This window comes from Lissotriton helveticus, chromosome 9 (assembly GCF_964261635.1).
Source record: "Lissotriton helveticus chromosome 9, aLisHel1.1, whole genome shotgun sequence".
Classification (NCBI taxonomy): domain Eukaryota; kingdom Metazoa; phylum Chordata; class Amphibia; order Caudata; family Salamandridae; genus Lissotriton; species Lissotriton helveticus.
In genome coordinates, this window is record NC_136070.1 from 444,604,098 (window position 1) to 444,629,556 (window position 25,459).

The 25,459-nt window shown below is 48.8% G+C and overlaps 1 protein-coding gene across 2 annotated transcripts in view; it reads left to right on the top strand.

Moving 5' to 3' along the window:
• The window catches only part of TDRD9 (tudor domain containing 9), a 2,642,469-nt gene that overhangs the window by 1,911,882 nt on the left and 705,128 nt on the right, over positions 1–25,459 (top strand). For both annotated transcript variants that reach the window (XM_078660267.1, XM_078660268.1), the window contains one exon: positions 15,515–15,604. In XM_078660267.1, the coding sequence (XP_078516393.1) occupies positions 15,515–15,604 (90 nt within the window). The remainder of the gene's footprint in view (positions 1–15,514; positions 15,605–25,459) is intronic.

Sequence of the window (25,459 nt, forward strand, 5' to 3'; positions counted from 1 at the left end):
ACAGTAAACAGAAGATCAGTGCGGTGTTCAAGGAATTATCTATTCGCTTTTCGATTCTTAAAAACTAATTCTAGAATACCTCAGAACGCGGACTTCAATATACACGCATGCTTCATGGTGCGAAGTCAGTTGAAGTGCGCAGGTTAAAATTAATCAGCGGAGCTTATCGGTTCTGAGATCGCGCGACTACAGCCACTAGACCGCAGCCGCGAAACACCGATCCCTGGCTCTTTGGCATCCATGTTGCGCAGAGTCAAGTAACCAGTGAATACATTGTCTGAACATGAGGTTGGAGACTATATGATTCCTCCTCCAGCGCAAATACTTCCTCACATAATATCGACCTTTGTGAAGCTTTCCAGGCACCCTACTAGTCACAGAACTCACGATCCTGACAGAGGCGCTACGCCTGGCTGAGAACCTCTGGCTTCTCTTGGGATGTCCAATCTACACTTTTGGATATGCCCTTTGATGACCGTCGCCTTTTTGGTGACCAGGCGGACAACACATTCGAGTGTTTCAAGGACTCTAGGGCTACGGCCAGATCCTTGGGCCTAGCGGAAACTTTTGCCCCTTTTCTGGCTACGGAAGGGGTGCCCCACTGCGTTCCACCCCGAGCCACCGGGCTGCACAAGCTACCCAGACTCTGCGTGGCCGGGGGACCCAGCATCGTGGGTATAGGGGCCAGCGGGCGGACCAGTCCACCAAAGGCCCCCCTCCCTGCGGCAGCCTCCAAACCTTCCTAGTCCGACCTTTCAAGGCCACCAGTTGCCAGTGGGTGGCAGGATCTGCTATTACCTCCCCCACTGGCACAACATCACGTCAGACAGGTGGGATTTGCAGATAGTCCGAAGGGGCTACTCCCTCCCCTTTGAGACTACCCCTCCCTCCATGCCACCAACACTCCATCGCATACTAGAGGATCATTTGGCCCTTCAGCACCACTAATGTACGGCTCTCTTGGTCCCTGTGCCAGAAGTAGGTCGTCTACAAGGGATTTGTTTGATCACTATCATTCACATTACTTGTTGAAACCTTAATCCGTGAGATTGTCATACATGAACTATCTTGCAGGTGTCCACAGGGCAACACTTATGAATCTCTTGGAGCAAAAGTAACACACGGAAGAGCTTATTTATATAGAAAATATATATTCTGTATTTAATTGCTGGATTGCAAATTAATCAGTGTGCTGAAGAAGATCAAGCGCGGCCGGGCCCATGTTATTCTTTTGGCTCTGGACTGGACACGAAGATTCTGGCACTGCCTCTTTGGGACGATCTTCTGTTACAGCAGCAGGGGACGGTCCTCCACCCGAACCTGTCCAGTCTCCACCTGCTTGCGTGGAGAGTGAGCGGCGACAGTTAAGAGATTTCGACCTTCCTCCCGAAGTCTGTAAAGTCCTCTTAGCAGCCAGACATCCCTCCAATAAAACAGTATACGCGTGTAGATGGAATAAATTGTGGCATGGTGCACAGCAAAGGCTGTGGATCCCCTTTCTGCCCTTCTTTTAAATGTTCTCCTCTTCATTCTGTCTTTGGCGCAGCAGGGCTCTGCTCTGGACACTCTTAAAGGCTATCTTTCGGCCATTTCTGCCATTGTTCGCCTTCCTTATAAGCCTTCTCTTTTTAAATCCCCTATTGTTAACAGATTTCTGAAGGGCATTACTCATCTCTTTCCTCCTTTTCCTTTTGTACTGCCAAAGTGGGATTTAAATCTTGTCCTCACTTAACTTATGTGTGCTCCCTTTGAGCCGCTACATAATTGTCCTCTTCGTCTCCTTACTTTGAAGACTGTTTTCTTGCTTGCCATCACCTCTGCTCACAGGGTGAGTGAGCTTCAAGACTGATCTTCCAGACCACCCTTTCTTGCTGCCCATCCGGACAAAGCAGTCCTCCGTACTAGGCCCTCTTTCCTGCCCAAAGTAGTTACCTCCTTCCGCATAGGTCATACCATCACATTGCCCATCTTCGTCCCGCCTCCGCACCCTTCCAAAGAGGAGAGATTCCACTGTCTGGACCTAAAACATGCGCTGTCCTTCTACCTTGACCGCATTAAAGACTTCCGGATGGACAATTAGCTCTTCGTGGTTTATGTGGGCACCAAGAAAGGTCAGGCAGGACTCAAATGTACCAACTCTCGATGGGTCGTCCTATTCATCTGAAAGAAACAGGTTAGTTTTAGATTCCTTACCTTAGAATATCCCCAGGCGTCAGACTGGATCCGGAAATTTTTGCGTAGCCGTACCCTTGCGCGTCGTCGGTAGGAGTCGTCTGCGGGTCCGTCGTGGGAGCCGTGATGACGTCGTCGGAGTACTTAGACTCTGCCTCCGCGCGCTGACGTCAGTTCTTCATTTTTCCGCGCCAGCAGCGCAGATCCGGAAAAAGTGGTACCTTAGTAATTTTTTGACTAAACTTTTTATGATCCCTTTTGATCATTTTTTGAGTCTTTGACTCTGAACGGTGCCGGTAGGGATGCCAGGTTTTAAGCCCTGTGAGGACTGCGACCGACTGATGTTGGTCACCGACCCTTACCGCTGGTGCCTCCACGGTCTCGGCGTCAACCGTGACGACAATACCTGCTCCAACTGCTGGGCCCTGACTTCGAAAGCTAGAAGGGAGCGGTCCCGCAAGTGACTCGAGCTCCGGCAGTCGGCCCTGCGCCGCGAGATGTCCCGGTCCGGACGGAGGTCGAGGGACCGGTCGCGGGGTCGGAGCCATCATAGCTCCGGGAGTCGACATCACTCCTCAGGTTCGAAGTCGTCAGGTAAGCACAAGAAGTCGAAGAGACGTCATCACTCTTCCGACTCCCCCCGACGCTCGCGTGACGCGGCCGGGGGTTCGGGTGACACCGCCCACGCGGCTACGTCGGAGTCGCAGGCGTCGTGTCCTGCCCCATACCCTCTGGTCCCTGGGCAGCATGCGACGCCGGAGGAGATCGAGCGTTTCCTCATGGCTATGAGGTCCCTCACTCCTCTGGCGGGTGCCTCCGGGCCCAGCGGACCTGTCTGGGGGCCCTAGCGGGTCGGGTGCTTCGGCGCCGGGGGGTGCTTCGGCCCCGACGCCGCAGGGTCCCGCTGGATCCGCTTCTGGATCCGGGTCGTCGCCGGTTGACCTGACGACCTCACCGGCGCCGGTCCCTCAGGTGTCACCTCCGGCGCCGTCTTCGGGCGGCGCCGTCCCCGATGCCTCCCTCGATCCGGTTCCGGCGCCGCTCTCGACGCCGTATAGGGAGTTTTACTTCAATGAACCGGTCCCATCAATTGACAACCCTGAGTATCAGGAGATGGGTGATGAGGAGTGTTGGCCAAGGCCTTGGGCCTTGAGCTCCCCGTCGCGGCCGTGAGGACTAACCTCCTCACTGAGGTCCTTAAACCGCAGTCAAGCTCGTCTGAGCCTCTGCTGCCGTTTAATGAGGCCTTGACCGACGTTCTTTTGGCCACTTGGTCCAGGCCTGCTACAGGTTCGCCTGTAGATAGTTACGTGGCCAGACGCCACCGCCCGGCCCCGGGCGACCCTTGTTTCCTGTCCACTCACCCCACCCCCGAGAGCCTGGTTATCCAGGCTTCAAATTCCCAGACCGCATTCCCGTCGGCTCCGCCTGACAGGGAATCCAAGAGGTATGAGCAATACGGCAAAAAGGTATTCTCCTCCCTGAGTCTGGGACTGCGGTCTTCCAACACCGCATGCCTCTTGGGCCACTACACCCACTCTCTGTGGGACACGGTCGCGGACGTGCTGCCAGAATGCCCGTTGGAGGTACGGGCTAAACTCGGCCAGGCCCTTTTGGAGGGCCGGGCTGCAGCACGGTATTCTATCCGGTGTGGCCTGGATACCACCGACTCACTGGGCAGAGCGATGGCAACGACGGTGGTGATTCGTCGCCACGCCTGGTTGAGGTCCGCCAACTTCTCGGCCGATGTCCAGAATACACTCATGGACATGCCGTTGGATGGCCGTCGCCTTTTTGGCGACAAGGCAGACCATGCGCTTGAGCACTTTAAGGACTCCAGGGCTACGGCCAGGTCCTTGGGCCTCTCGTCCCCGCGCCAGCAAATGGGTGCCTTTCGCTCCTTTCGTGGCCAAGGAAGAGGCGCCCCCACACGTGCTGCCAGCCACGCACCGCAGAGCCAACGCGGTGGCGGCCGTGGAAACTGCCGTGGCGGCAGTCGGGGACAACGGGGAGGCCAGTCCACACCTTCCCCCGCAGCATCCGCCTCAAAACTCTCCTAGTCCGTGCTTTCAGGCCCATGTGACGCCAGTGGGGGCCAGGGTTCGCCATCACCTCCTCCACTGGCGCACTGTCACATCGGACAGGTGGGTGCTGCAAATCGTCCGAAGGGGCTACTCCCTCCCCTTCGAGGCGACCCCTCCAGCCATGCCACTGCAATACCACCACGTATCGGGGGATCATTTACGACTTCTGCAGGAGGAAGTTACAGCCCTCTTGGCCAAGGGGGCCATCGAGCGCGTTCCTGGGCCAGACGTAGGGTGTGGTTGCTACTCTCACTACTTTCTGGTACCCAAGAAGGGCAAAGGGGTCTACGCCCTATCTTGGATCTACGAAACGTCAACGGCTTCCTCCGGAAGGAGAAGTTCAAAATGCTGACGCTGGCTCAGGTCTTGGCTGCTCTGGACCCAGGAGACTGGATGATAGCGTTGGACTTGCAGGACGCTTATTTCCACATCCCTGTCCTGCCGGCCCACCGGTGCTACCTGCGGTTCACGGTTGGCCACGAGCACTTTCAGTTTACCGTGCTCCCCTTCGGCCTTACCAGCACCCCACGGGTGTTCACAAAGGTGATGGCGGTGGTCGCAGCTCATCTGCGCAGGTTAGGGGTTTCAGTCTTCCCCCACCTCGACGACTGGTTGTTGAAGGCGGGCTCGCCCCAGACAGTAGTCAGCCACCTCCAGACGACGGCAGACCTCCTGCACCAGCTGGGGTTTTCCATCAATATGCCCAAGTCACACCTGTGCCCCTCTCAGAAGCTCCTCATCATCGGAGCGGTTCTCGACTCGGCGCAGTTTCGGGTTTATCCTCCCGAACAGCGGGTTCGGGATATTCAGGCTCTGATTCCACTCTTTCAGCCTTTATCCCGGGTCTCGGTCAGGTTGACGCTGCAGCTTCTGGGGCTGATGGCCTCCTGCATCCTTCTGGTGCATCACGCCCGGTGGCGGATGCAGGCTCTGCAGTGGGACCTGAAGTTTCAGTGGACCCAGTATCCGGGCAACCTATCCGACCATGTCCTGATCTCGGAACAGCCAACAAAAGGAGGTTTAGGGTCCTATCCCTGACCAGCCTGGACCTCAACAATCGCTAAACAGAACAAAGTGGCTAGTCCGGTTCACTTTATAACAGATTTAAACCCCACCCAGCCAATCTGTGCTACGTGGGACACAATTCATTTAGAAATTATTTATTTTTCCTTTTTTGTTATTGGTTTCCTTGATTTCACATATGACATGCAAGGCACAATTGTCAAGCAGTTGAGTCGACAAACAGACATAGGTGTGCACAATATATACAAGTGACAAATTAATACCAGTGACAAGGTAAATCACAAATGATACTCAAAATTTCGAAACACCAAAGACCAAGTTACTACATACAATACATATTCAAACAATACAACACATTTCATAAAACAACATAGTCCTTCGAATTGTGTACCAATGGATAGGCGGAAACAGACAAATAATTCGGACTGCCTGCCTATCCACAAAGACCTGTGAAAAGGTATTTTTAAGGATTGGACAGCAAGGGCAGCAAGGGCAGGAGGGCACTGCGAGACAGCTGCAGTGGTGGTTCACAGACCGCGATTGGGTCAGCAGCTAATCCCTCTCCCTTCCCCAACCAGAGCACGTAGTTGTGACGGACGCGTCCCTCCAGGGCTGGGGAGGCCACATGGGAGAGGCGGAGATCAGAGGCCTCTGGTCTCCGGCGGAGTCCCGGCTCCATATCAACCTTTTGGAGCTGCGGGCGATTCGTCTAGCACTGAAGGCATTCCTCCCCTCTGTCCGGGGGAGTGTAGTGCAGGTGTTCACGAACAACACCACCGCCATGTGGTACTGCAACAAACAGGGCAGGGTGGGGTCGTGGACCCTCTGCCAGGAGGCTCTGAGCCTCTGGCAGTGGCTGGAACATCAGGGCGTGACCCTGGTGGTTCAACACCTGGCAGGTTCTCTGAACGCCAGGGCGGACTAGCTCAGCCGTCGGTGCATGATGGATCACGAATGGCGTCTGCACTCTGATGTGGCTTTCAGCAGTGGGGAGAGCCTTGGTTAGATCTGTTCGCCACCTAAGAGAACGCGCAATGTCATCAGTTCTGCGCGTTGGAATTTCCAAGGCGGCACTCGCTCGGAGACGCTTTCCGTCGCGAGTGGAGTTGCGGTCTGTTGTATGCCTTTCCGCTTATACCACTTCTGCCCAGAGTGCTGAAGAAGATCAAAAGCGACCGGGCCCAAGTAAGCCTTGTGGCTCCGGACTGGGCACGAAGTTACTGGTATACAGAGCTACTTAGTATGTCAGTCGATCCCCCGGTTCGTCTGCCTCTTCAGGAGGACCTTCTGTCGCAGCAGCAGGGGACGGTCCTCCACCCAAACCTGTCCAGTCTCCACCTCCATGCTTGGAGATTGAGCGGCGACAGTTGAGGCCATTTGACTTGCCTCCTGAAGTCTGTAATGTCATTCTGGCAGCCAGGCGTCCCTCCACAAAGTCGGTGTACGCCTGCAGGTGGAACAAGTTTGTGGCATGGTGCACATCATAGGCTGTGGATCCTCTTTCTGCCCCTCTTTCGTAGGTTCTTCTCTTCCTTCTTTCTCTTGCCCAGCAGGGCTCTGCTCTGGGCACTATCAAGGGCTACCTTTCTGCCCTTTTAGCCTTTCTACGGCTGCCTGAACAACCTTCTTTGTTCAAGCCCCCTATTGTAACTCGTTTTCTGAAGGGCATCACACACATGTTCCCTCCTGTTCCGTTTGTGATGCCTCAGTGGGACTTGAACCTTGTTCTTACCTTTCTGATGTGCGCTCCCTTTGAGCCACTTCACAACTGTCCTCTCCGCCTTCTTACTCTGAAGACTGATTTCCTGGTTGCCGTCACCTCTGCCAGGAGAGTGAGTGAGCTCCAGGCTCTATTGTCCAAATCCCCTTTCCTTTCTGTCCATCCGGACAAGGTTGTGTTGTGGACTAGACCATCTTTCCTGCCCAAGGTTGTCACGGCCTTCCATATCGGGCAGTCTATCACCTTGCCCACCTTCTTTCCGCCACCGCATCCCTCTAAAGAGGAAGAGCAGCTCCACCGTCTGGACCCAAAACGTGCGATTTCGTTCTATCTAGATCGCACACGCCAGTTCCGGGTGGATGACCAACTCTTTGTTGGTTGCGTGGGCGCTAAGAAGGGACGAGCGGTGCACAAGAGGACCATCTCTCGGTGGGTCGTCTTGTGTATCAAGGCATGTTAAACCTTGGCAAGGAAGGAGCCTCCTGTTGGGCTGAGAGCCCATTCCACTCGGGCCACGGCGGCTAGCACTTCCCTGGGCCGGGGAGTCCACTTGCAGGACATCTGTCAGGCAGCTGCGTGGGCATCGCTGCACACGTTTGCAAGACACTACTGCCTGGACAGCCAGGTCCGGAGGGATGGCTTCTTTGACCGTTCCGTCCTACAGGACTTTCTGGTGTGATTATTGGTTCGCAGACCCACCACCGGGGTTGGTATTGCTGGGGTATCTATTCTAAGGTAAGGAATCTAATACTAACCTGTTTCTTTCAGATGAACAAGTTACTTACCTTCGGTATCGATATATCTGTAAGAAACAGTAGTTAGTATTAGATTCCTTACCGCCCCACCCATCCTCCCCGTTCTGCGAACTGATATCTAGGATTAAGGTCATCCCCTTTCAGGGCCCTTGTTTCAATGGCACCAGTGTTGGTTTTTAACATGGCTCTGCGTTTCTGGCGCGGAAAAGCTGTGTCTAAGAACTGACGTCAGCGCGCGGAGGCGGCGTCTAAGTACTCCGACGACATCATCACGGCGCCCACGACGCCGACGACTGACGCGGAGCCGCAGACGACGCCTACCGACGCGCAAGGGTACTGCTACGCAAAAATCTCCAGATCCAGTCTGACGCCTGGGGATATTCTAAGGTAAGGAATCTAATACTTACTACTGTTTCCTACAGATATATCATTACAGAAGGTAAGTAACTTGTTCATTAAGGTCTGTTATTTTTTTTAGCTAAAAAGAAACCTCCAGTATAACTGTGCACCCACTCTACAAGGTCGATGGCAGATACCACTGTTTTAGGACGGGAGTTCCGCTGATTGACATATGCCAGGCAGCCACGTGAGCATCCCTGCACACGTTTACTAAGCATTACTGCCTGGAAAGGCAAGACCGGAGAGATGGCTTCTTTGGCCGTTCTGTTCGCCAGCACTTCCTGGTGTGAACTTAGTTCGCAGACCCACCTCTGGGTTGGAATTGCTGTGGTACCTATTCTGAGGTAAGGAATCTATTATAAGGTAAGGAATCTATAAGTAATTGTCTCTTTCGGTAACAATGTATCTATAAGAGACATATATTAGTTATAGATTCATTACTGCACCACCCATCCTCCCCGGTCTGCATACTGACTTCTAGGGATAGGGACTCCCTTGCCGGGCCCTTGTTCTGTGCACCATTGGTCAGTGTCTTGCATGGCTCTGCGCTTCTGGCGTGGAAAGTCGTCAACAGACGGCAGTACGCATGGGCGGCGTCTAAGTAGACAGCCCGACATCATCCCGGCGACCACGACGATAATTGCGGAGTTGACCGACGCCACCTACCGACGCGCAGGGGTACTGCTAAGAAAATATTTCTACGAATCCAGTCAGACGCCTGGGGGTAATTCTAAGGTAAGGAATCTATAACTAATATGTCTCTTACAGATACATTGTTACCGAAGGTAAGTAACTTGTTCGATGTGGACACAGGTGACAGCCTAAGCAAATAGAAAAGTGGCAGTGGTTTTTGAAAGCACAGCCAGCACCTCTGTCGTGTTTGCGAAGTTAACAGCAATTATATGTTTACGGTGTGCTCAATGCAAATATCGTGAAACCCACAATATTATTCAATACGCAGTAGTAAAACTCCTCGCACAAAGCATATACAAAATAGAACGGATCGCAGAGCACTGCACGTCTAAGAGTTCAAACTCACTGACATACAGTCAGACAATTTATTTTCCAAACGTTTAACAATCAATATGACAGTCTTGATCATAGGTAGATCGTTTTAACAAATTCTATGGCAGGACCAGAGGCTTCTGATTATGCCTTCTTTCTCCGCTTTTATTTTCACAGCAGCGATATAACAACAAACCACATTTCCCATGAACACTTGGGAAAGCAAAAAGAAAGTCCAACAACAATAGTCCTTCTTCACTGACGGCATCCCAGCCAGCCCTGATAGTCCTTCTTCGGTCATTCCTCATCCTCTTTTTTTCACTGCTCAGCAGCAAGTTAAGTCGTTTTTCGTCATCTCCTTGGGTTTGGGGATTGTTTCTGTGCTATTTTTATAACGCTTGTGGGTGATTTCTATTTTCATTTCCAGATTCCCGGTAATCGGGGGACGCTGCTAGCGTGCCTGACGCGATTTGGTACCCATTTAGAGTATGGTGTGGTCCTCCTGCTGCCAGGGGGCGATCTTTCCTCTCGTTGGTAGGGCGAGTTTGGGAGCGCGAAATTCGGCTTTTTCAAGCTGGCGCTGCTCTCAGGAGGTTGTCTGTCCCCTGACATCCGGTTTACGCCCTTGGTGGGTCTTTATGTCATTTATTTTAACCCTGTACGCCCTCTGGGGTCTGTAGAGTGCTTCTTCATAAAACACCCTGTGGAGTCGCAATATGCCACCGTGTGTGTGGTGCGCAGGAACACTTCCGGGTGGTTTTGCCCTAGAATACGGAAGGGCTGGTGTGTCCCTGGGGCTCTGCCCGGTCATTGTGTTCCTTTGGCCACCTACATTCACCTGGGCTCCCTCCCAGCTCCATAATCTGTGCCTCGTTAGTCATATACACTGATTCCTTGTGCTACTGCACGCAGACTGCCTGGCGCTCCCATATCCTGCGGAGCCTACGGTAACTCAGCATGCAGGGGATGAGCAGGATCATTACCAGGAGGAGGATCCAATGAGTTACCTCCCCTGGGATGATATTTTTTACCAGGCGATAGATGACCAAAAAGCCTTTTGTTGAAGGGGTTGATGTGGCGGCCTTTGCGCGTTTGACGAGCGCTTTTATGGCTCCGCAGCCTGCCCCTCCTGACCCACCTGTCCCTGCAGAGGGGCCCCGCCATCTCCCAGACCTATAACTCCAGACACCGTTGATGATGGAGACTCCCCAGATACTGATGAGAAAGCATGCTCATCTTGGTCCTGGGCCCCGGTTCCCGGACCTTCGGGTATGATAGATCCTGATGATATTGTCCACCCGAGGTACTCATGTTGGGTTCCTGGGGATAAGGTGGCCCAGTATGTGGCGGCGCGTCTTCGTGTGTGGTTCAGTGTCTCCGTGCTTACGAAGAAATGACGGATAAGTCTCGCCCTCCGGGCGAAAGGCAACTGCTAATTGCGCTACGCAAGCCGTACAAGGCAGTTTCTCCCCTGACTATCGCCAGTTAGGTGATACTGGAGGCTGGTATAGACGCAAAGCAGTTTGGTGCTCATTCAGCAAGGGATGCGATGGCTTCTAAAGCTTTTGCCCTAGGGGTACTCTGCCTTCAGGATTGTCAAGGCCTGCCATAGGAGAGACTTATAGGTTTATATGCGTCTGTATTTAAAGGTAGATATAGGTAGCCTATATCTTAGTAAGGGGCGCAAGCACCACCTTACCCAGGCTGCAGTAGCAGACCTGTGGTGCCATTTTGGAAGGCTTCCCAGGGGTGGCATATTACACGCTTCAGCCCCTGGTAGGCCTCTGGGGTACCTATGCCTTAGCACCTAAGGTACCATATACTAGGGACTCACAAGGGTAACCCAGTAACCAATCTGGAGTGTACCTAAAGTACATGCATTCAATTTAGAGAGGAAGCAGCTAGGCTGGGGTCCTGGTTAGCAGGGCCCCAGCCAGACTAAAGTTGACAAATCAGTGAAACACCAGCAAAAAGTGGGGGTAACCATAGTAAGCAGTTCCTACTCTCCTACTTTCACCTCCTCCCGGACAGGCCTTAGTGTTTTGGGCTGTGGTGGGGGCACTTGCTAGCGCCACCAGACTGCTTTGAAGGGCCCTCCTTGAATGCACCAGTTTGAGCCAGTTCAGGTACCCTTGGTTCTCGCTATGGCGCAAAATTGGACAAAGAACAGGGGAGTATCCTCTGCTCTGTCCAGCCCCTCCTCTGGGAAGGCCCCCCAAGTCGCTCTAAACCTTTGCTTATGGTATTTAAGGGCTCCTCTGTAGGTGGGTCCTCAGATTATTCTTGGGGCCAGACTCAACGCTGAAACTATTTCACTCTACAATTGTCTGCACACTTGGACTTATTTGGACTTCAACTCGAACCGAGACTGCACCAAGGAAGACTCCTGGTCTCTCTGTTCTTTAAGTCTTCTGCTTTCTCTGTGCTTCATCCAGGTTCTCTAAAAGACCTGTGGGTATCAAGAATACCCAAAGAAATCATCCTTGAAGGAGTCGCACCCCTGCATCTGCATGCACCACAACAAAGCTAACCCGTCTGCTGCTCCTGAAGTCCCACGGACCAGCAACAGATGAGGTGGTTCTTTGGCTCCCTAGAGGCCCGAACGATGTTCCCAGCAATTTGGAGGACAGTATCTCTCGTTACGGCTGCTTGGACCAAACCCCTGTGCACTGCATCAGCTTGCCTTTGCTAAGGCTTGTTGGCTCTGCACTCCAGAAATCTAAGGGGCTACAAGAAACTCCAGCACCTCACTTCCTGAAGAACAGAGTCCTCCCTGCATCATGTGCCTCCGACTTTGGTGAGCTGCTTTCGGTCCTCTTGCGACTGCTGTCCCTCTGCCCTCTGGGTCCTCTCGAGGGTCTTCCTTTGCTTCAGTGGGCTCCTTGGCTTGCTATGGGCCTGCTCTGACTCCCCTTCACTTGGTAAGTCCCTTGGACCTTGCTGATCTTAACGGTTGCTCCTTTCCGTTCTCCATGCCAGTTGCAGCTACCAAGGCTTGTTGGTGCTCTCGCCAGATACCAAGCACCTAGTCACGGACATCGGTTGTGGACAGTTCGTGCACAGCTCCTGGTCTTCCTCAGTGTCGCCTGGTCCTCACAGCTGCAGCAACAAGGTAACCGCTGTCTCTTCTAAGACTCTCGACATCTGTGGGCCTTGTGCTTCCGTGCGTCCTGATCACCTCCGAGTGGCATAGACTCTGTCCCTTCCGCTTGCAGGTTCTTCACTACAAGAATCCTCCCTTGGATTTCACTGGACTCCTTCACAGTCTTTTCCAGAGGTATCTTCTTTGTAGTCTCCCATTGTCGTCAAAAGCAGGGTCTGGCGTCACTTTACCCCTATACACCCGGACTTCCTTGGTGCACAAAACCTGGTTCCTGGGGCATCCACGAGTCGGGTGCCACTCTAACGGTCTGTCTTCCAAAGGGTTTCTTCTGGGTTCTTCTGGAAGGGTCCTTCCTATTTAAAACTGCATCGGCAACTTCTCCATTGACTTCCATCGGGCATGCGGCTATGTTTCCACTCTACACACAGCCTCCATGGGGTTCCTGGATGCTTACCTTGGTTGGTTCCTTATGTCCCCAGCTCATCTGAGTCTTCTGGTCCCAGTGCCCTTCTCCGTCGCAGTTCACATTCCACTTTCTTGATATATGATTTAGTCTCCCCCTGGGGACCGGTGTGTATTTGTGCTACTTACCCTATTATTTCAAAGCATTCTTGTGTATTGTGTTGATATCTCAGGATAGCAGATATACCAATGTGTTACTGATTATGTTGTGTAATAAATAGACTTGTTATTATATAAAAAATATGGTTCTAATGATTAAAGTTGGTAAAGCAAGCTGCTTTACACTCCAAGATAAGCCTGAAGGCTGCTTTTCACTGCTACCACTTTGAGAGCTTTCTATGGTTATCAAAATACCACTAAAATCACCAGAGGGGTTGTCTGAATTAGTGCAAAGTGCATCACTTGAATAAGTGTGCATCATATACTAAATCTTGCTCATTTTCTAGCATAACTGTGGGTAGCTCTGGCTCTGAGCAGCACGACTTAAACAAAGGAACAAGTGTAAAGCATTCAAACAGCACCAACAATTGGAGAAGTAATACAAGACCCTCAAGAAATACAACTCTGATTTATAACAAGATTTGGCAAAGACAATTGGTTTGGTGTTGCCCGCCAGCCTTCTACAATTCTTGTTTTGTAAAAGTGTTTGCAATACTTTATTGTTTGGGAATATGCTGAGTCTATAAAATGTTTGCTACAGGCAAACACGTTTTTGGGGTCTAAACAAACACACACATTACCCTAGTATTCCCAGGCACTGTAGGAATTGTGTGTGGATGAGTTCCTTGTGATAAGGCAAACTTGTAGTGAAGTCAGCCAGTGGCTGAACTAAGCTGAAGCATTTCCCCTTATTGCCTCCTGCAGTGGGTGGAAGAAAATGTAAGTGACACCAACCATTGACTAATGGATGAAATATGGCTGAAACCTCTATAAGTAATTATCATACACATAATTTTAATAAAATCATAAGGTCTTAGCTAACACAGGACTAAAAAAAGTAAATCCGCCTGGTATTGGATGCAAGCTCTTGCTTTTGAGAAAGAAAGAAATAAGATGGAAGGAAATAAATAATGAATCAAAGTTATTAGGAAGGCTAGAAAGAAGGCATTCAAGAAAGAAGGCAGATCAGAAAGAAAGAAGGAAGTTCAGAAAGTAAGAAGGGAGAAAATAAAGAAGGCAAGAATGAAAGAAGGCAGGCAAGAAAGATGATGAGAATGAAAGAAAAAGAGAGAAGGAAAGCCAAAATGAAGAAAAGGGAAAGAAAAAGACACAAAGAAGGCAAGTTTGAAAGAATGAAGGAAATAAGGAGAATAGTAAAAATAGGATAACTTAATACGGAACAGTTGCATATGGACACAATGCGGTATGCTGTTAAATAGCAGGAGCCAGAAAAACAAAACACTCCAAAAGGAATTTACAACAGTATTGCCAGGAAATGGACTCCAATAAAGATAGAATGTGTGCATGTGTTCACATCAGAAGCGTCCTGCTATCACATCAGCATCTAAATACAAAGGCAACACTAAAGTAATTATCAAAAACACTGGCACTGAAGGGAACTTGGCATGTCGTTTCCACAAAATGGTAAAACAAGGTTGTGTTGAGGACAAATGTTCACTTTTATTCTGAAAGTGCCAATAGACTTCAATCCACGAATTATTCAGCTTATTTTCCTATCAAACCTTTGTCTGCAGGGAGGTGTCTGAAATTCGTTTGGAGAAAAATTAGTGTTTCAGGTGATCAGCTCCGTTGGTCATGCGAACACAGAAGTCCTTTTCAATTAGTGAATTGTAAGATGGATCCCAGCTTGCATCAAAAGTTGCCGCTATAAAGCTAACTGACAGTTCTAGAGCGTTCGACCTCGAAGCTGGGTAACCGCGTTAGAGTCTCTGCAACGACGCTCAACATCCTGTGATTCTGGGCAAATCACTTAATCTCCCAGTGCGTAACAAAAATTAATGTGTCCATCTGTAAGGAAACCGGTGCTCATGTAAAGCGCTCTGATATCCGATGTCTCCGGTCAATTTTGCGCTATATAAAACTATCTAAAAAAAAAGCTAAAAAAGATGACTGGATGACTGTATAGATTGAACGCAATGGCAGCTTGAACTGCATGCTTTACTTACATACCATTGTATGAAACCAATAACGCTGCTACCTGACAAACATGCCAAATATAAATGGAGGAATACTTCTTGGATCTCCAGTCTAAAGTCCATTACCCTTTAACAGTGTCCTGTTTGCTGCTCAGCGAAGGTGGTATGGGCCAGTAATAAAAACTACAAAAAGTGGGCTTGATTGTTTACTTTCTATTCCTGCAACAAAGTGACCCATGTCCAGGTGATAAGTTTGCATGCAAGAATTACGCAGTCCATAAACGGTGATAAAACTATCTGTTCTCAGGGAATGCTGACAGGTGAAGTGGGCATCTCTTATTTCAACAAAAATCTCTAAATAAAAAAAAATGAAGATCCTTTACTTCCTCTGCAAAGCCTGGCAACAGTGCAAGAGAAAGCAGAGATGAGAAGATGTTGGAATTGTATAAAACTGCTCTGTACCCTCGGAAAATAGAGACTAGAATAAATCATGCAGGATGGGAGTTCGCTCGACCAAACACAGAGAAGCTTGGCCACTGATTAATTTAGTCCTGCCAAACGCTTTTGTTTCGGAGAAATTATTGTAAATGTTCATTTTTGTTTTGCTAAGTTGTACAGGTTTGTTTGCCTATTTCATAGTTTTGCATTTTAAAACATTATTTTATAAGTAAACTGAAATGGTTTGTTCTTGCCAGGTATTCTTCGTAGATTATGGAAATAGAACAAAGGTGAAAGTAGATATTTTAAGACACATCCCTTCTCATCTGCTACAGCTTCCCTTTCAGGTGAGTGAGTTAGTAGTTGTTCACATTACAGAGGAATCAACATTAAGACCTTGTTGTATTGCACCTTGTAGTATGATGTACATCTGTTACAGAGCACATTGTTTGCCTCCAAAGGGACATCATTGTGTAGGCAAAAGCATACTGCACACCAGTTAGCACAATTACTACACCACTGCTATGGGAATTGCTGGGGATTGTTACTGTTTTCAAATTTATGTTTTGTCATCCTTAAAACTGTCTTCCTCATTGCGATTACTTTCGTGCGCTTTCAGTGAACTGCAGGTGCTGTCAGTATAACCATCATATGCCACCTTCATTTCTTACAAGCTGGTTCTTTGACTTGGGCATCATCTTGTCAAAAAAGATGTTGCTTTTCCTTGTGGGGAAGTGCATCAGGAAATCTGTTTTCTGCTCTTCACCACATCCATCTAAGGAGAGGCTTCACTGTTTGGTGCACAGGAGGACACTTAACTCTTAGATTGATAGAACTAAATAGCACCTTTTGGATGACCAACATTTTGTGAGATCCTCAGGGGCTAAAAAGTTTAGGCCAGTCTAGAAATGGAGCTACTCAAGTTTCAATCAATCAATCAATAATTGCATTTGTATAGCGCACTACTCACCCGGAGGGTCTCAAGGCGCTTGAGGAGGGGGGGGGGGGGGTCCGCTACTGCTCGAACAGCCAGGTCTTGAGCTGCTTCCTGAATGCAAGGTGGTCTTGGGTCAGGCGGAGATGGGTCGGGAGGGAGTTCCAAGTCTTGGCGGCCAGGTAGGAGAAGGACCTTCCTCCTGTGGTGGCTCTTCGGATGCGGGGGACGGCGGCGAGGGCGTGGCTGGTCGATCGAAGCTGGCGTGTGGGAGTGTAGAAGTTGAGGCAGCTGTTGAGGTATCTTGGGCCTTGGTTGTGCAGGGCTTTGTGTGCGTGGGTGAGGAGCCGGAAGGTGATTCTTTTGTTGACCGGGAGCCAGTGCAGGTCTCTCAGGTGTCCGGAGATGTGGCTGTGTCGGGGGATGTCGAGGATGAGTCTTGCTGATGCATTCTGGATCCGTTGGAGTCTCTTCTGGAGTTTAGCGGTGGTTCCGGCGTAGAGGGAGTCCAGTCGGCTGGTGACGAGGGCCTGGGTGACCGTCTTCCTGGTCTCGGTGGGGATCCACCGGAAGATCTTACGTAGCATGCGTAGGATGTTGAAGCACGACGAGGAGACGGCGTTGACTTGTCTGGTCATGGAGAGGGAGGAGTCCAGGATGAAGCCCAGGTTGCGTGCGTGGTCAGTTGGTTTGGGTGCGCTGCCCAGGGCGGGGGGCCACCAGGTGTCGTCCCAGGCGGAGTTCAGTTTCACGCGGCTGTTCATCATCCACTCGGCTAAGGCTGTCATCCCTTCGTGCAGGTTGGCTCTGGCGGTGGCGGGGTCGTTGGTGAGGGAGAGGATCAGCTGGGTGTCGTCGGCGTAGGAGATGATGTTGAGGTTGTGTTGGCGTGCGATGGCCGCAAGGGGGCTCATGTAGACATTGAAGAGGGTGGGGCTGAGCGAGGAGCCTTGAGGAACGCCGCAGATGACTTTGGTGGCTTCTGATTTGAACGGGGGAGGCGGACTCTCTGTGTTCTTCCGGCGAGGAAGGAGATGATCCATTCCAGTGCCTTCTCTAGGATTCCGACGTTGCTGAGGCGCTGCACTAGGGTGCGGTGGCAGACAGTGTCGAATGCCGCGGAGAGGTCCAGGAGGATGAGGGCCGCAGTTTCCCCGTTGTCGAGCAGGGCTCGGATGTCATCGGTGGCTGCGATGAGGGCGGTCTCGGTGCTGTGGTTGGCCCGGAAGCCGGATTGTGAGAGGTCGAGGGATCCGTTCGTCTCGAGGAAGGCGGCCAGCTGCTTGTTGACGGTCTTCTCGATGACTTTGGCCGGGAGCGGGAGGAGCGAGATAGGGCGGTAGTTTTTGAGTTCGGTGGGGTCTGCTGATGGTTTCTTCAGTAGGGCGCTGAGTTCGGCGTGCGTCCAGCTCTCCGGGAAGGTCGCGGTGTCGAAGGAGTCGTTGATGATGACTCGTAGTGTGGTAAATAAATAATTAATTACCGGTACTATTTTTCTATGCATTAAATAAAACAGATAGCTCAATAAAATAAGAGGCAGGATCCGGGGTATCTGAGTTGAACAGGCTTTAATCAGGCACAAGGGAAGGGACAGGATTGAAACAGCCTGGCATGAAATGGAATGGCAGCTGCAACGTCTTATTAACAGTACATGATATATATAGTAAAACATTACAATTGCATTGAATACAGTAGGCGGAACAAGTGACAAACGAAAGATAAGAACATATGGGCGTGAAAAGAAGGCGTGCACAGGGCGTGCACGAAGACATGTGATGTAGACGTCGCAGAAGTGTCATGAAAATGGGTGGATACATGGAGGGGGCTACCTGGGCAGCTGGAACCTTTAACCTAGTGGTGCGCGCAAACGGGCTATGACGTGTACCTGGGGAGAACTGGGGGCTCTGACTTCTACACTAGAAGAGGAGACGAAAGTCTGCGGTGTCAGGACGACATGTACCTATAGCATATCTGGTATCTTGTGTTTTGGAGTACATGTTGATAGAATCTAAATGTCATCAGAGCAAAGGCTACTTGACACTAAGGCTGAGGCGTGCATATATTCTTCATGTATTGCGTGTGCTATGAATCTTCTATGGATATTAATACAGTAATTCACTTGCATGGAGACAGAAAGACTAGACTATAGCTGAAGATGTTTATGTGGTTCGTTAGCTTAGGAATGTGAAGACGGAGAGCTGAACTGATAACTGTAGGCATAACATATTCTTGGCAGGCAGGCAGAGCCAGGCCGGGCACCGCGCTGCGCGGCAGGAAGTAAGCGAAGGGTCAGGGATGCAGGTGGGGGCTGCATCGCTCCTCGGAGTGGTTCAGGAGACTGGAGCTTGAATCGGGTGTCCGGGCCCTCATGAGGCCTAGAAACGAGGACAATTCGATAAATTAACGTGCATAATGTAAAAGGGTGTCAACATAGGCCTAGAAGCCTAATTCACGTTGCTTTCACGGGGACTGGATAACTGACATACTAACGTTGAACACAACTATAATGGCGTCTTTAATTGGTCATAGGGGAATATATGCATATTAATCATGCACATATAACATAGGATGGGGAACACGTAGGCACACATGACAAGGCAAAATTCAATTTTCCTCATTCCCTCCTTGTGCCCTACGTTTCCATCAGGAAACATCAATATTCATGATACCATCTATCGTTTCATATAGCATCATTTGCTCGTCTCGAATCTTCTTGGAACGGGACTTTGGACTAGGAATACAGGATGTAGCACACAAGCCACAAATCGCAGGGCCACATTGTAAACAGAGACAGCAACTGAATATGATCATTACTGCTATACCCAGGAATGACAATACTTTCCATCCCCAGGCAGATATAATACTCCAGAGCCAACCGGACCATGTCCAGGTGCCTGGATTCTGGTGTAACTGATGGGCAATTTTATGAAGTCTGGTTATAGCTGAATAAACAGACGGTGCGTTATTAGGAATGAAAATGCAGCAACTAGATCCGATGACTCTACAAGCTCCGCCCCTATCGGCCAGTATGACGTCAAGGACGAGACGATTTTGAAGCACGACAAATCTCATAGCAGATTGTTCTTCAGTTAAGTTACCTAGAGCGGAAGTAGTCTCATTCACTACTGCTTCAAGGGTTCTGGTTAGCCTACGTATTAGCTTACTATTCTGGACAGGACCTATGAAGAAAAAGAAACCTTTATTGAAGTCTTGATACTGTTCTAAGGCAGTTTCAGTTTGATCAACAATTGGGGACTCGGTCTCCCTTCTATGTCTAATGTGTACTAGATGTGTATTTCTGTGATAATCGGATGGGGCTAGGAAAACTGGTGGCAGTAGGAAGGCAATGTAACATGTTCGATCCCAATCGAGGGGCAGACGTACATATGCGGTCTGACCACATACAAAATACGAATGACGTGAGGCTTTGAAAATAGATTTCCCACTGTCACTATACTCGACCATAGTTGTACAATCACTGTGTCCTAGATGTACTGAACCATTCTTTCTGACACATAATTCGCCTTTCACTGGTAGAACTGTAATAGCAGGCAAATCTGGAGTAGTCTCGGACTGAACATTCAAAACCATGAAATTCGAGGAATAATTACCTAAATCATATACTTCATTTTCTAGATCTAACCCTGTTCTATGGGAAAGACCTTCCTTGTCTGGGAAACATGTTCTATTCAGAAGGGACATATCGTTTGAGGATGACGTTAACGTGGACCATGCTCCACACGAACCATTGTGTGAAATCGGATAGGGAAAGAGTGGCAGAACTCCCTTCGGTGTCTGGTAAGGGGGGAGTCGACCACACACCCAACAATTAGTGGCATTGCTTGTCTGGTGTGAATAGTGTAACATTCGGATAAAAGTATTATTGCGCATGGCAAGACGATAGGATAACTCGTGAGGAGGCAGTTCACTAAAAGTGTGCTCTACTGTAACATTAGAGGAAAAATGTACATGTGAAACAGTAGGAGGAAAATATACATATAAAACATAACTTATGCCTGTAATCGTAAAACTCAGAAATAATAAAATTAAAAGAGTAACAATGCATCGACTTCGAAGATTCTTTCGATAACGTATTCTCTTAGAGTTTCGGCTAACTCTCTCACTATGTGGGTCTATCTCATACATGTCAGGAACCTGTCTAACCGCTTCACCCGAGAGGGACTTAGACAATTAAACTGGCTGACTTACTAGACCTTAATTTTTCTTTATACTCCTGCTGTGGAGTTTTCTCTAACAGGGGAAGTTTAGAGTCAGTATCTGGACAGTCCTTGAGAACGGGGCAGTCTTTGAAAAAAGTCTTTGGACGGAGTCCATGGAATCGTTTCACGTGACTGGAATGAATCCAGCCTTTTCTTCCTTCAATCTTGACGGCGGTCTTTGTGGTCATCAGGACAAGTTTTGGTTCTTTCCAGCGGGGCTCCAGCGGACTTGAACGATCAAAATTTCTAATCAGGACGAGGTCGCCTGGTATGACCTCGTGCGGTTTCACTTGAGTGTTGTCTGGAAAAGCAGCAGCGACCTGTGAACGACAAGAGAGTAGTGCAGACATCAAGGAAGCCAGGTAATCTGTCAGCATATTACTGTCAACATCAGTTATTTTACGTGGCCTAGGTGTACCCCACATGTTTGGGGGACGACCGAAAACTACCTCAAAAGGGGACAGACCTGAACGGGAGTGAGCGACCATTCTCATGTAAAAAAGGGCGACTGGTAGTGCTACCATCCAATCTACGCCTTTCTCTGCGCATACCTTGGCAATGCGGATCTTTAAAGTCTGATTATGTCTCTCAACGAGACCTGCTGCTTCGGGATGTCGTACACAGTGGAACTTCCACCGGTACCCTAACAGAAGGGATACTTGTTTCATGAGTTCAGATGAGAATGGCTGGCCGTTATCTGAATATACGACCCTAGGTAAACCATAGCGGTTGAAAAACTCACGAACCAACTGCCTAGCAGTGGTCGCGGCAGTGTAATCTGGAACTGGATATGCTTCTGTCCACCTGGACAAAGCGCATACAACTACGAGGACATACTTGAAACCTCGACATCGCTCCATCTGAATATAATCCATCTGGAGGACTTCAAAAGGGTGGTCAGGGGGATGGAATCCACCTTGTTCCACCGGGACACCTTTACCTGGATTGAACTGACAACAGATCATGCAGGTACGCACTTTCTGCTTGGCTGCTGCTCGTAAATGCTTGTTAAACCAGAGGTTCTGAATACTGTCTAACATGGCTTTTTCTCCTAAATGTGCTGGACTATGTGCGGTGTTAATAATGGCTTGAACCATAGAGTCGGGGAGAAACCATGTGGCTTTTCCCTTCGTCAACCATCCTTGATCTGTCTGGACCCCTCCTTGTTCAGACCATTTCTTGATTTCATCGGGAGTAGCATGTGACTGTATATCTAGTACGTCTTGTGTAGGGTCCTTAACTGTCATACAAGTCGCCTGAACTGGAACGTCTGTCTGTGTCGTGTTAACTGGAATGTCTGGAGTCTGAGCTGTAAGTTTGGCTGTTCGATCTGCCAGGTCGTTACCCTGGGAAATGATGTCAGTGACTTTCGTATGTGCCTTGCACTTCATGATAGCGATGGCTGTCGGTAAATGTATTGCATCTAACAGAGCTTGAATGAGGGGGCCATGCTGAATCTTGGTTCCATGAGAAGTCATGAAACCTCTCTCTTGCCAGAGTACTCCAAAGTCGTGAACGACTCCGAATGCATAACGTGAATCTGTGTATATGTTTACTTTCAGGTTCTTGGCTCGTATGCAGGCTTGGGTCAGAGCAACGAGCTCTGCTGCTTGAGCAGACAGGGTGTCAATACGATGTGTTTCTATAACTTCAGTTTCAGTAGTCACTGCATACGCGGCTACTAACTCTCCTGTACTTGTTCTCATACATGAACCATCCACATAAAGCGTCAGGTCGGGATCAGGTAATGCAATGTCTGTCAAGTCTTGTCTTGGCTTTGTCATGGTGTTAACAACTTCCACACAGTCATGTGTGACAGGATTTGAAGTAATCAAGGGTAACAGTGTAGCAGGATTTAAAATGTTGCAGCGTCTGATTTCTATGTGTGGCTGAAACAGTGTCAGTTCATATCCTGTTAAACGTGCAATTGTCAAGTGCTGAGTCTGTGTTCGGTTTAAAAGAACTTCCACGGAGTGTGGAACTTGTACTGTCAGGGAGTGTCCTAACACTATGGAATCACTCTGTCTGATAGCTAGTGCTGTGGCTGCAACTGACTTGAGGCACGCAGGCAAAGCCTGGGCTACCGGATCTAATGTGCTAGAGAAATAAGCACAGGGCTTGTATTGTCCTGCTTGATCTTGTGTGAGAACAGATAATGCAGTACCATCACGTTCAGTGACAAAAAGTGTAAAAGGCTTACTGTAGTTCGGTGTTGCTAGAACAGGCGCTTGGCATAAAGCTTTCTTTAACTCATTGAAAACAAGTGTATGTTCTTGGGTCCAAGGGAGGACAGTCAATGTGGCTGCCTCCTGTGTCGTTAACTGTATCAGTGGCTTGGCTAGATATGCGTACTGAGGAATCCATTGTCTGCAATAAGAAGTGAGGCCGATAAAAGCTCGTACCTCCTTCTGTGTCTTGGGCTGTGGAAGATGTGCTATTAACTGGATACGGTCTGGTGTCAACTGCCTACCCCTCTTGGACAGTAAGTGTCCAAGGTAGACCACTTGCTGGACACAGAATTGCAGTTTCGAAGGGGAGACCTTGTGCCCCATCTCGGCCAGGAAATACAAGACTGTAAGTGACGCACGTTCGCAGTCACGTTCAGAACGGGCTGTGATCAATAGATCATCGACATACTGGAGCAGGGCAGTGTCAGTTGGCATATGAATATTGTCTAGTTGTCTCTTAAGTGCTTGACTGTAAATACTAGGACTTTCTGTGAAACCTTGAGGAGCTCGTGTGAATTTATAGCTTCTTCCGTTTAAACAGAATCCGAAAAGAAACTGGCTGTCTGGATGAATGGGGACACTAAAGAATGCGTTCTTGAGATCAATAACAGTAAAGAACGTAGCTTCGGAATCAATGGCAGTCAATAGGGAAGAGATATCTGGAACCACTGGGTACTGGGGTATGATACATTTATTAAGTTCTCGAAGGTCAATCACTAATCGATAAACTGGAGGTGCATTGGGATCAGTACGTTTAAGAATCGGAATGATAGGAGAATTACATACATTGGAGTCAGTTTCTACAACTACTCCTTGAGCAATGAGCTCGTCAATAATTTTGGATAAGGCTGCTACAGCCTCAGGTGGCAATTTGTACTGTCGGATTCGTGGTAATACAACACCTTGCTTTAGAGTGACACGATAGGGTGTAATGTGCATACAACCTACATCAGTTGGACCTTGCGCCCATAAATGCTGTGGTACATTCAGTAATCTTGGATCAAAATCACGTAATACATAATGACCTTTAAAATCACGTAAAAACAATCTCACTCCTTCTGGGGAGCAACATATAACTGCTCCTAATTCTTTCAGTGTTTTGATACCTAGTAAGTTTTCTGGACATGATTTCGTAAGTAACAAGTCAGTAGTTCGGGACAATGGACCAACTTCTAGGGAAACTGGTTTCGATATTTCATTAACAATAGGCTTTCCTGAAAATCCAAGGGAAACATTTCTAGAGCCTGAGAGCGGAGCCCCTGGAACCTCGTCATGACTGATGGTAGTCCTACTTGCCCCTGTATCTATCAGAAACTTTCTGTCTTTCCCTAATACTTGACTGTGCACATTGATCTACAGGAATCTCGATGAGAGGCAAGCCAACCTCCCTCTCTAGGCTGTTTCATGAATACTGCTGATATTCTGGATAATCTGACTGTGCATACTGGTACATCTGTTGTGTAACGTGTTGTGTGGCAGCTATAGGCTGCGGTACTGTAACTGTCTGTTGTGCGTTCTGCGGTGGCTGAGAATTCTGCGGAACATGTTCTTGTCTAGGAGGAGGTGGTCTCTCTTTCGTTTTACCAGTAGCTATGTTGTGTTTCAGAACTGCACATTCGTTTATATAATGACCTGGCTGTTTACAGTAATTGCATGTCCCTTTAACGGGAGCTGCAGAATGACTAGTTTGACTCGGACCCCTCTTCTGACTGTCTTGTGGAACAGACTGTGCAACTAGTACTTTCATTTTCGTGTCTTTCATACGTCTTCTTTCGTGTTCTTGCTCTTCCCTGATTCTGTTCTGGTGGTACTGGAGCATCTGGAGCATTTGTGACGGAGTATTAGCTTGCCAGGTACTCTCGACTTTCAGTACTCGATTTTTAACTTGTGGTAAGGAATTCTCAACTAGTTTGGTAACAAAAAGATGTGGATACGATTCACTACTTGTTTTCAGACCGCTATTAATAATGAAACATTTCTCAAATCTAGAATAAAAATCACTAGTGTCTTCATCTTGTTTCTGTTTACAGGCTGAGATGGCATCCCAGTCTTCCTTTTTCGTGGCTAGTAATCTTGGCAAGACTTGTATTAACAACTCGGGCAATGCTTTTGCTTTTTCCCCAAGACCGGTACCTGGAACTCGTGTGTTATCTTCAGTCTCTAATGCGGTCCAATCTATCTTTTTCTCTCCCACCTCCCATTCTTTTTCTTTAAGTTTTTCATATATGCCCGCAGGCAACAAGACCTTTAACATTTTAATAATATCAGGATACGTGTATTCTCCCATACGGAGCATGTCCTTTAATTCACGGTGGAACCCTGCTGGATCTTTATCGTGACAGGGTATTAACTTTTTCATTTCTAAGAGTTCTATTTTCGTGATAGGGGTGTAAACAAATACTCGTTCTAGATCACCCCCCGCTCCTTTAACTGGATGTACTTCTCGCAACGGATTCTGTCTGTCTATGTAGAATGATTTTCTTACTGGGGGTGGAACAGGAACAAAATGTGGATTCAGGAACGTTCTGTATTTATGGCGTTGTTCTAAAACGACACTAATTAAATCAGTACCTAGACCTTTCCATCTGTTTAGGAGTAACTCGTTCAGAACATCATACAAAGGACCTGGATCAGAATGCTGATTCTCATACAGTGTAATGAGGTGCTGGATCATATACATACCCACCAGATGCTGCTCGGCTGGGGGCAGCTTCAGAAACGTTTGGGCCACTATTTCATCTGAAAACGTGGTAGAATCACTAGTCCATCGGACTGCTGATCGGGCTAGTTCTTGTTCATGCATGGTACTAAGCTCACTAT